Genomic DNA, 12,781 nt, shown 5'->3' on the forward strand with positions numbered 1-12,781 from the left:
ATTCCTGTTCTGAAGTCTAATCATCTTCCTTCTAGAGACATGTTTTTTTTTAATTGCTCATTGCTTTTTTTCCTCCCTCTTCATGTCACTGTCACTATATTTAGATACTTTATTTTGACCTATGGCTTTTTAAATTTTCTGCCTTTTCATCCCTGCTACTAGGCACTTAAGACCACAAAAGAATATTTCCTACAGCTTATGTGCAAATTCAGAAATAATATGTTTTGGCATGACAATGTGTATATAAAAGAAATAGTCTATTTAACAAAGATATTCTTGAACCATGCTAGTTTTTTTTGACTTGTCTTAAGAGAATGGAGAATTCTGCTCAACAAAAGACTTCCTAATATAGAATTTGATAATTGGTATACTCTAGATTAGACTCAGTAGGCTATTTTATAATTTGTACTAAACTTTCATATAATTACAAAGTTTCCTAAATGGAAGGGAGGACAGGTTTGAGAGTCTTCTTCCTATTCTCCTGTTTAAGCACTGATTTATTTTTCCCTTTCATTAAAGAAAATTAAATAAATAGTTGAAAGGAAATATCAATAAAATCAAGGTGAGAGAGCTCTAATTTTCAAAAGATAATTTCTATTCCTTGTATAATGGAATAAGCAGAGTATTTGTGGCTTATTACTGTAGTACACAAGTATCTGTTCAGTGCTGAAGACTTCAAAATAATTTAGCAATCCCATTTATGCACTTATATGCTGTGTGACCTATTTATTGGAGGTAGAATTATTTTCCTTAATAGTTACTTATACATACACATATAATCTATATATCTTTATCTCTCTCTCTCTCTCTCTCTCTCTCTCTCTCTCTCTCTCTCTGTGTGTGTGTGTGTGTTTGTGTATTTCCTTTCTCTTCTTTGTCAATTCATTGGATTTGCAAGGCACCAGGCAGCTAGACACCATCTCTGACCAGGAACTTGTCATTTAAAGCACTTCTGTTATTGTTTTCCATCCTTCAGTTCTGTAATGTTTTGCAAATGAGTTTCTATTATAAATTATTGTTCTTGGCTATTATATCTAGCATCTTTTAGTCTCCTATCTTACAAGATTCATAGTTAACATTTTCACTTTTATTCTGTTTCCTCCTTTTAAGAGTCAACTGCTTATTTAAATAGTGAGGGCTGTTTCATTGAATGAAATGTCATCTACAATGATCTCCTTCACTAATAAAGTACATTTCAAATTGTTTTTTATATTGGTAATTATTTTCTGTTTATTAAGTTAAAGCTTTTCTTAGTTTCACTTCTTTTTTTTAATGTTTGGGGTTCTTCTTTTAGACTAAAGTATTTATTATATATTGGTGGGATCCTTCTGCGTGTCCTTTGGTTTCTCATTTCTCACCTCTTAGACCATTTTTTCATAAGATTTTTTCTCTATCTTCCAGTTGAAGTAGCCTTTTTATTGTCCAAAACCATCTGTGATTCCTGAAGTCCATGTACTACTGATGTATGAATTTCTCTCTCAGGAAATAAGGCTAAATGGTTTGTTACTGTATATTGGAACCACTATTTGTGATCTCTATTTTGGACATTCCTATCCTAAGAAGAAATATTTGTGCTAAATTTAGTATATCATAACTTTGCTACATTTGCTTGTTCTTAGTTAAGTTTCCTTTAAAGTAAGGCAGCTAAGTGGTTTAGTGGATAGGGTACTGGGTATGTAATCATGTTCAAATCCAACTTTAGACACTTTGTAGCTGTGTAAAAAATGGGCAAATATTTAAGCTCCCCTAGACTTAATTTTCTCATATCTAAAATGAAAATTTGACTACCTCACAATATACTTCTTATTATTACTGTGATTATAATTATTATTCTCAGTTGTTTATAACTGCTTATAACCTCTTAGTTGGCCTTTTAAAAGTTCAAACTTTTTTTTTTGACACCATTTCATGACTTTTGTGACCTACCCTCTCTATCCCCCTTTAAGACAATGGTAGTTTCTTTTAAAGTCATTTTCAGAATAATGATTAACACTCACATTAGAAAAGCTTTCTGACCGGAGATAACAGCTACCTTCCATGTTTCCTGAATTTGCGTCATCGTTAGGTTAATCATGAGAAACTTCCCAACAACAATCTTCCTTCTGGATAAGTTCCCTATACACAGGTTTCTGCCTTTGTGTCCATCTTCATGTAGAGGTCAGATTATACATATATATATATATATATATATATACATATATATATATGTAATTTTATTTTATTTTATTGCAAGGCAATGGGGTTAAGTGGCTTGCCCAAGGCCACACAACTAGGTAATTATTAAGTGTCTGAGGCCAGATTTGAACTCAGGTACTCCTGACTCCAGGGCCAGTGCTCTATCTACTGTGCCACCTAGCTGCCTCAACTTTTCAATTTTTCAAAGAATTAGTCATTTCTTTACTCTTTTCAACATATGTTGGAATATGTTCTTATTATCATGATAGTCCCTTTATCTTGAACACCTCAAAATGAGATGATAAAGTATTAAATATGATATAATATAATATAATAATGTTTCTTATTGCCTTGGAGCATAGGATGAAACCAATGCTGCTGAATCTTTGACTGACATAACTGATGAAAATATATGAGCCATCTTTCCATTAGCCTCAGCTTGTTTGTGTCTTCTAGTTTAATTTATAGAGGTTTAATTCAGTTATTCTAATAATGTATCAAACTGGTAATTGGTTAAAGATTTCATATTTCAGAGTGCCAGATATTTAACTAATGTATATAAATGGGTACAAAAATCTGTGTGACTCCTTGTATCTTTTGTATCCTTTTTTCTATCCTTCCACAATCACTGAAAAAGCAGTAAGAGGTCATGGAGGATGGAGGGCCATTTTGGATTTTTAACCTGTTTCCAAAAAAGATGGCTTAGTTGCCAACTTGCTGGTAATTAGCTGATTCATAGGTCATAAAATCTGTCACTGATCATATAGTTTAAAGTCTTTTAGACTTGGTAAAATTTTCCCTAGTTTATGTTCCATCAGCATAGAGCTCAAGGTAGCCTGTGCTCCATCAGTGATACGACATGGAAATAAGACTATTCTGGATGGTTCTCTTACTCTAAGATGGCCTGATTACGCTCTTACTAAATCCTTGTTCTATCCACTTCACCAATTAATTCTTCTATTTTGGCAGAATAGAATCTAGAATTGTAGTTCCCCTTTTTTATTTCCTCCATCTTCCAAAAGATGTCATTATCAATGAGATAAAGACATATAAATGTCAGCAGAGGCTTGTTTAGTCCCTATTTTCCAAAAATATGTCTATATAAAATCACTTTTTAATACTCAGAGCATTTTTATACATATGAGATATTGCTACTATTGGTTGAAATGCCTTTATTTACAAAGCATCTTCTACTTACATTTATATTAAAGCCATGTGAATTATTTCTTCCACTATTTCTCAGCTGAGAAAGGTGTCTGGGTTATGTGATGAAGAAATGGCACCACAACCACAATTACTCTCTTTCCTTTTGTTTGGTAAAAGGCCAGGTGGTCCTTTCCAATGTACACAGCATCTGTAACTAGGGGTTGAGAATGCTGTGTCACAGCATAGACATGATGATTCCAAAGGATCCTAATGCCTTTAACTTCTGATGAGAACCTTTAATCTCTGGCAAAAGTTGTGCACAAGTTCCTAAACTGTTTTGTTCAGAGAATCCCCTTTGGCAATGCAATAAAAGTCTATAGATCCTTTCTTAGAATCATATATTTAAATGTCTAAAATAAAATACATAGGATCGTGAAGCAAATCAAAAGAAATACATTTTTTTTTCCCACAGGGCAATGGGATTGACTTATACAGGGTCACACAACTAGATAATTTTTAAGTGTCTGAGGTCAAATTTGAACTCAGGTCCTCCTGTCTCCAGGACTGGTTCTCTATTCACTGTACCACCTAGCTTCCCCTGAAAGAAATATAGTTATCAAAATATTTAAGCAAAAAAAAAAAAAAAACAACCTCAGGGACTCCAGATTAGTGGCTAGAGTAAAAGACTTGAAATCAGAAAGACCTGACTTTGAATCTATCTCTGATACATATTGACTGCATAATTCTGGGCAAATCACTTAATTTCTCAGTGACCCAAGTAACTCTCCAAGGCCCAATATACATTGATAGAAGGAATTTTCTCATTGTCAGTAGACATCAAGATTTGATACACAAAAAAAGATATATTTTTTCATCATTTTAACTTAGAGGCTTAATATTATCTAAATTTTGGAAAGTAAAACTTCAAGGTCTGCAATCTTTAATGTTGGATATATGAAGGGTGAAGGAGGTCTTATTTTTTCAAGGGGATATTTCAAGCTATTCCAAAAAATATGCCTTCCCTCCCAAATGAATTTTAGTTAACAAAAAAATCCAAGAATGATAGAATTACATAAGTCTTAAAGTATTATACTTACAGTAGGTCATTTAGCATTGCAGACAAATTATAGCAGCACCATGAAGAGCATTTGTTTTTGATGTTCCACTGACATGATAGACATGTTTTAGGACTCGTTAGCAGGACTAGTAGCTCAAAAATACCTTTAGGATCAACTCAGTGCTTTTGAAGGAGGTTAGTTCATCATTTTACTAGAGGCAGTTAGGTGGCTCAGTGGATAGAGCACCAGATCTTAAATTTGGAGGACTTCAGTTAAAATCTGACCTCAGATACTAGCTGTGTGACCCTGAGCAAGTCACTTAATCTATTGGATAAGGAAATAAATTACTCTACTATCCTTGCTAAGAAAACTCCATGGCTATCATTGCCCATGGGGTACATGGCTAAACAACCAGTCTAGCATCTTATTGAATAATGTATGGTCTATCATTCATTGGATAACCAAGTTAGTCAAACTTACATTTATGCAGTCAAACACATTTTATTTAGGAGATTTTATATGGGCCTACCATTGCCTATCTAGTTTTTGTAACAGAAATTCAATAAAAGAAACTTTCAATAGGTATTTTCTCAAGCCCTCTCCTCCATTTAATAATAATGATAATCTATTTTTTTATTTATGGCAATGGGATTAAGTGATTTGCCCAAGGTCACACAGCTAGGCAATTATTAAGTTCTGAGGTCAGATTTGAACTTAGGTACTCCTGGCTTTGTGCTCTATCCACTGTACCACCTAGCTGCCTACTTTCTTCCATTTAAAATAGAAAATTTTTAATTCAGGGTGGTGAGTTGTACCTTCAAGGTATTAAGCACCAGATGAATGCTTCTATGCACAGGAGTGACACTTCATGAAAAAATTAATGACAAAATATGGATAAAAGTTATCCCAAACAAGAATATATGGAAGATCTATGGGATATCTGGATGGATGGAGTATTTATAACTCCAATACTAGATCATGGGTATTTTCAAAAAAGGATCATCACTTTCATTTAGGGATAGAGTGTTCTCTTTAGCAAGAAAATAATTTATAAAAAAAGGGAATACTGATTTTTTAAAAACCATAAACATATGTATATGGAAGATAATCAGTTTTACTCTTCACTATTAAAGACTGAACAGCAGAAAAAAATTCAAATTAGCATTTAGCATGATCTAGTAGAGTTGTTGATCATTGCAGAATGCATTATGAACAAATATGTACAGCACTGTGCAAATCTTAAGTGTGCTTAGAAAATACTAGTTATTACTTTCCTAGAAATCATTTGGAAGGAACTAGATATGCCATTTAAATAGTTTCATTTAGTGTAGTCCTGCCTGAAGTTAGAAGACGATTATGAGCCTGGCATACTAGTTCACAGTGCTATTACCTCAGAGTCTACCTAATTTAGCCCCCTCAGTTTACAGATGAGGAAACAGAGGCTCAGTGAGTTTAAATGACCTGCTCAAGAGCACGTAGGAAACATCTGAAGCAGAAGTTGAACTATGATTGTGACTTTAGTTCAAATCTTTCCATTGCCTTGCTTTCTCCTAGGATTATGTTTCTATGGTTCTATCTAGTGTCATCACAGAATCTCAAAGTTGTCCTGGTCTTCATGGGTCAACTAGGAGAGTGAATTAGAATTTTTTTTTGTTGCCTAACATACCAGAAAGTATCTAACCATCTTTATTTGAAGATGTAATACTTTATTCCTCTCTCCCCAACCCCAGCCTTCTAGGACATTTGGGTTTGATATAAGCCTAAATTTGATCTCCTGCAACTTTTACTCTTGTTTCTCCTAGTTCTTTCAAAGTCCATGAAGAGCAAATCCAATGTCTTCTATTTGAAAATCCTTCACATAATCAAGGACAGCTTTTATGTCCCCTCTGAGTCATCCCTTTTCTAGTCTAAACAGCTCTAGTTTCTTCAACTGCTCTTCAAGCACGTAATTCACACACTTAAAAAAATAGTTTGATGGAAGTCAGTCAATACTTAATAGAAAAGAAAATGAGGAAATGCCCTAATAAAATATTTTTGTTGGCTTCGGTTAAAAAGATTTCCTGTTAGAAAGTATTTTTCTTGGTCCAGTATGAGAATTCACAACTTTGCCTGCCCTTATCTATTTCAAAGAGCATTAAACACTAAATTGGAAAATCAAACAAACAAAAAAAACAAACTAACCACATCATAGTTGGTTGTATGGCATTTTTAATAGTAACAGGAAATTTAAAAAAATGCACAGCAAATTGCAGCACTGCAAATGTCAATTGCCTACAAAAATATTGTTGACAATGCAGTCAAAATTTTTTTCCAGTCAATGAAAATGTTTGTCATAGGTATCCTCCTGATAAGAAATAACAACCCAAAAATTCTTAGTAAAGCCAAGGGGAAGGGAAAATTGAGATGCTGAGTTTGGGAGTTCATACTGATCATTAAAATGATACGATAAATTAACTGACTCTGACATGGATTGAACTTGTCCAATCAATGATGGTGATGGAATTGACAAGCACAGTTTTCCTTTGCACTGAGTAGTTTCCTGCTACCAGTGTATAAGGCAGTGGCCTCTAAAATATCAGTTCCTCCAGGAAGAATTCTATCCTACATTATGCTTCTATTCTCATGATCCAGTCGTCAGCTTTTCCCAGTGATCTTCATACTTTGTGTTGATTTAGCAACCAATCCAGGAACTAGATTTCACCACATTAACCACGTCTTCCTTCTCTATATCATATTTATAGGCTTTTGGTCCAGAAAAGAAGTAAATGTAACCTAAAAGAGACAAATGGAAAGTTTGGCAGCCAAAAATAAAATTATTTAAGAGAGTACAAATGAGAGAATTAGCAATGTTTATAAAAGTAGTACTTTTTCAGTGGGCAATTGAGAATTTTTTAGTTGGAATGTTGGGTAAACTTTTTAGGCTAGTTTTTAATGCTTATCATAATGTGGTCTCATCCTATTGTTCTCCAAGTGATCCCTCTGATTTAGTATGACTGCTCTGTCCAATGTCCTCTTCCCGTATCATGATAGAAGTTTTTTCATAGCCTTTATTCACTTCAAATCTATAAGCACTTATTAAATGCCAATTATATTCCAGCAGCTACATCACACAGTAGATAGAACATTGGACTTGGAATTAGGAAGACTCATCTTCCCGAGTTCAAATCTGGACTCAGACTCTTCTTATTTATTTGGTCCTTGACAAGTTACTTTTCCCCATTTGCTTCAGTTCCTCATGTGTAAACTGAGCTGGAAAAGGAAATGACAGACCACTCCAGTATTTTTTTGCCAAGAAAACCCTAAATGTGGTCATTTAGAATCAGATACAACTGAAAAATGGCTGAACTGAAACATGTCAGACACTATGCTAGATACTGGGAATATAAGTAAGAAACTAAATAGTCCTAGAATTAAGGGATCATAAAATCTAAGTGTAGGGAAGGATTCAGTGACCAAAAAGTTCAACTCATAGATGAAAAGAACTTCTGCTATAAAATAACTAACAAGGGGTCAACCAGCCTCTTGAAAACCTCCATCAGGAAAAACCCAGTAACTTTCCTGGCAGGTTACTCCAGTTTTGGGTAGCATTGTTAAGAAAATTGTCTGACATCAGGTCTAAATTCACCTCTTCAACTTCCACACACTCTTGATTCAGCTCCCCAGGGAACAAGTCTCTAGCCCTTTCTCTCTCTGGTTCCATATAAATATATATTTACATGGTATGTATAATATATATTTATAACATACTATACTTCACTCTGTGCTTTTGTTCATGCATAAAATAAAATACATAGGATTGCAAAGGAAAACAATTATATTGAAATGCATATGTATTTTTTTTCAGTCTAGACTCAGTGAACCCCTGAAATCCTATTCTAAACAAACATTTTTTTCTAAATGTTATATATTTCAGTGTTAGGATACTCACCATTCACTTCAACAGCAGCATCTATTTTGCCAATTATTCCTGAAAATTCTTCTTCAATATTCTTTGGGTAATCTTTTTCCATTTTCCTTTTTATTTCATCATAGCTAGAAGAATGAAATATGTCATAAATAAAAGGGCCAATAAAAATCAAAGGAAGACCACTATGGTCATTTAGAAGCTCCTGTTACAAGACTAGTATGTATTTCATTAATTAATCCCTTGTTTTCACATCTGTCAATTAAATATAAAAGTAAAATTTTCAAAGTTCTTTTAAACAATATCTCCTTTGATGTCCATTATGCACTGGAAAGGAATATAATGTGCATAACTTAACTCATTTTACAAATGATAAAACTCAGATTCTTGGAGGTTAAATAATCTTTCCAAAGTCACACAGTGAGTACTCCCACTTAAGAAAATATCACTGTTTCCTGCCACAGTAACAAAGAATGGGAAATGAAGATAATCCATAATGGTTTCTACTTTTTTAAAAAATTTTTTGTAAGGCAATGGGCAATAAGGTCTCACAGCTCAGTAACTATTAAGTATGTGACTGAGGGTAGATTTGAACTCAGGTCCTCCTGACTTCAGGACTGATGCTCTATCCACTGCACCACCTAATCTGCCCCGTAATGGTTTATTCTTAATGAACTCATGATAGTTTCTAGTAATACCCCCCCCCCCCAAATGCTTACCATCTTCTGTCTTAGTAATATGTTCTAGAATTTTGCTAGGACTCTTCAAGAGGCTAGTGAGTTTTTATAATTTGCTGTATTAGTAAGATTGGACAACGTGATAAGAAAATTCTTATGATACTTTATATAATTTTTATTTCTTTAAGATTTATTTTTCTTTTCATAGAATATTTTATCAATCCTTTTTATCTTTATTTTATAGTTTCAAGTTCAAACTGAGCTCTACATTGTAACAAAAAAGCCAACTAAGCAAAATCATCTGATAGTGATTGTACCTGACACTGATACCATATTCTATACTTTTTTTCCCATTGAGTAAATATATATGTATACACACACACACACACACACACACACACACACACACACACACACACACATATATTTCATTTCTTGGGATCTCATTGGTTTTTCAATTATCCAGTGTTCAGCTTTCTTTTAGAATTTTTTATTTGCATTGTTGTAATCATTGTTCATATTGTTCCCATGGAATTGCTTAATTTGCTCTATATTCATTCCCATATTTCTCTGAATTCTTCATATTTGTAATTTTAACTGCATAATAATATTCCATTGCATTCATCTATTCCAGGTTTTTAAGCCATTCCCCAATGGCTTAAAAGAAGAGACAAAATTCTCTCAAAGACAAGTAGAGTAACTTACCCAGCATAGATATCACAGCATAGATAGAGAAGAATCCCAGTGAGAGAAGCTTGATGACATAGCTAAAACATATTGCATTGAAGACATGATTTGACATGTATTCTATATTCAGACCAGAATTTTTGCTCTGTATTTGTACCTCATGCACAATCCCTATATATATATATCTCCACTATACCGACTGATGATGATGATGATGATGACGATGACGATGATGATGATGATGATGAAGTTCATTTTTTTGGTGGTATAATGTGGCCCAGGCTTTTCTTACTATGCTTTTCATCAAATACTTTTGTTTTATATTAATTTATATTTGAGGAATAACAGAGATCATGAGTTGATTCACAGGGGTGTCAATTGGCATCCCTTTTTGAATGATTTGATTGCAGAGTCCAGAACAAGACAGAAGTATATGTAGGGGGTGGGTTAGGAAGAATAGTTGCAGCCTCAAGGGAGATGTTCAGATCAATGATATGAATTGTTGAATAGAATGTAAAATTAATCTGATCTAGTGGTTTGGGACCCAGCAAAATATAATGTACAAGTTGAGTTTACATCCACTTACCCCCCTTAGTCAAGGTAGCTCAATCTTGTACAGGAATTTCAAAGCTAAGTGAATTAATTCCCCCAAGAGATTTCGTAATTTTTTTTTCTGGTGTTCTGGTTTGGAAAAGCTATACCAGTTGGACAAAAGTTGCAAGGCAGATGGTAAGATGATTAGAATAGACAAATGGATGGGATATGAAGCATTGTTAAAAAGCCTAATTTTATTAATTTAGATTATAAACTCCTTGAAGGCAAGTAAGTTATAGTTTTTTTTCCTTTTTAAAATCTCTAATTTAGGAGACTGCCTTGCTTATAATAACTATTTTAAAAATAATTGTTGGATCAAATTAAGGAGAGCACTACAAATCCAGAGAAAAAGTGGAAGAATGCCAGAGATAAAAACTCCACCTATTTCCTGATTTAATCTGGTGAATTCATTTAGGATACAGCAATTGTCCTAAAATGAAGAACTTAAGCTTGTGCTTTTAGTGCTACAATTCAGGTACATAATAAGTGAAATGGAATTTTTATGGTCTCTTCTAGGAAACTAATTGCTACATATCAATTTATTTATTTTTAATTTCTTTTTAATTTTAGGCAGTGGGGTTAAGTGACCTGCCCAAGGTCACAGTTAGGCAATTATTAAGTGTCTGAGGCTAGATTTGAACTCAGGTCCTTCTGACTCCAGGGCTGGTGCTCTGTCCACTATGCCCCCTAGCCACCCCCATATCAATTTATTTCTATCAGAAAAAAGGTTTCCCCTTAACTGGGGACCATTTAATATACAGTCTCTGTTGGGTATTATTCCCTTATATGCACAAATTTCAGAGATTGGCCTTCTAAGTACCAGTTTACCAGGTTAGAATGCCTAGGACATTTCTCAAGAAGGAAAGGATAATAACTTTTCAGTTATAGAGAATATAGAGCAAAAGTCATGCACAATATTCCCAGAATAAAAGTAGCTTTTCTTTTAGAAACCTATGTAATGATATTGCAGGATTACATGACTGGCCCTAGATAATATGGTCATGTGTGAATTACTTGGGACCTATAATAATTTTTTTTCACCTGCAATGGTTATGCATATGCACTTCTACTGACATTAGACTATCTCAGAACATCTGACCTTGACCTTCAAAAAGAAACCAGAATCCTTTAGTTCTGTTGGTTGAGTTGGATTTTGTATTATGTGTTTGTGTTTCTTTGTTCTTTTTTGATTCTGTGATTTTAAAGAATTGATATTATTCCAAAGAAATGTACTTGAAACTCACAAGGAGCAGACCTCAGTGATTCCTAGATATATTGTAGCAGTGGTTGATATAAGGAAGGTAAGCATTTCAAACTTCTTTTAAAGTAAAGCAAAAAAGCACTTGCCACAGGCCAGAACATACAAAATGAATTACACAAAACTAGAAATAGAGAATTTTTACTGGCGAAACTCACATTTTCATCTAGGTCTTTGCCAAAATTTTTTCAGAGGAGATTCAGATGAGCCTATAAGAGTTGAGAATCTTCATTTGAATGTAAAACACTTATCCTCAAAAGTTATTTGGGGATCTTTTACTTCCAGTGGGTCTTGTTCCAATTAGGGAAATAATGAATTCTGATAGATTGATATAAGGAAGAGCAGAATTGTTGCTAAATTATAGAAATTACCAAATGGAAATGAAATAATGGGATATTACAACACATCCTTACACCATGTCACATGTCATAAAAGCTTAAGAAATGTACCCAAAGAGATAGAAATAAATATCCTCTAAGTGACCTGAAAACTAACTTGATTTAAACTCCATTGAAAATCTATGGGCTATAATCAACATTAGATGGGAAAATGAAATCTTTGTCAAATGTATGCTCAATATTCAGTGTGTTATGTATAGTCTCATGATGAGAATTTAAGAGCATATGACAAATTTTTGAAAATTCAATTAAAAACATGTAAAACAATTTAAGATAACAAGAGGAAGTCATAGTTCATATTAATTTTTTTAAATGTAAGATACACAGTTCATTACATAAATAAATAAATTTAATTATTTTCTTTGTGTGAAGTAATCTGTCTACCTCTATAATGAAGCTGAATATTCACAAAATCCTCTCTGACTTAACTTGATGGTGAATTTTCAAGAAGACATAAGCTGAGGAGGCAATTATTCATTGTTCTCTCTGACTGCTTAGCTGGATTCCCGTCCCTTCCATGCATATATGTCAATCACTTTGATGCTGTTTTAAGGTCAATGGAAAAAAAATCCTCCTATTTTTCTGTAATTAATTTGATGAAATTTAAATATACTTTTTTTTGGTGGGCAATTGGGGTTAAATGACTTTGCCCAAGGTAACACAGCTAGTGTCTAACTTATTATTGTCTAGGAAAATATACATTTTCCTAATTATTTAATTTCTAATTATTTATTCAGTTCAGGTTTCCTTTTTGAAACCAGAAAGCTTCTGGAGACTCAGTTTCCAAAGTGGCTTCAAAATTAATCTAAAACATATTTGTGAAGTAATTAAAGGGAAAAAGTGTATCCAGAAAAGAAGACATTGGAATAGGCACTTTATAAAAG

At 33.4% G+C, this 12,781-nt stretch overlaps 1 protein-coding gene across 1 annotated transcript in view; it reads right to left on the reverse strand.

Annotated features, from left to right (window-relative positions):
* Positions 1–7,050: 7,050 nt before the first annotated feature.
* The window catches only part of MMP20 (matrix metallopeptidase 20), a 51,428-nt gene continuing 45,697 nt past the window's right edge, over positions 7,051–12,781 (reverse strand). Inside the window, exons 9-10 of the mRNA XM_074188147.1 lie at positions 8,308–8,411; positions 7,051–7,151 (exon numbers count right to left, since the gene is read on the reverse strand). Of these exons, the coding sequence (XP_074044248.1) occupies positions 7,051–7,151; positions 8,308–8,411 (205 nt within the window). The remainder of the gene's footprint in view (positions 7,152–8,307; positions 8,412–12,781) is intronic.

The sequence above is a fragment of the Macrotis lagotis genome, chromosome 1, assembly GCF_037893015.1.
Source record: "Macrotis lagotis isolate mMagLag1 chromosome 1, bilby.v1.9.chrom.fasta, whole genome shotgun sequence".
Lineage (NCBI taxonomy): Eukaryota > Metazoa > Chordata > Mammalia > Peramelemorphia > Peramelidae > Macrotis > Macrotis lagotis.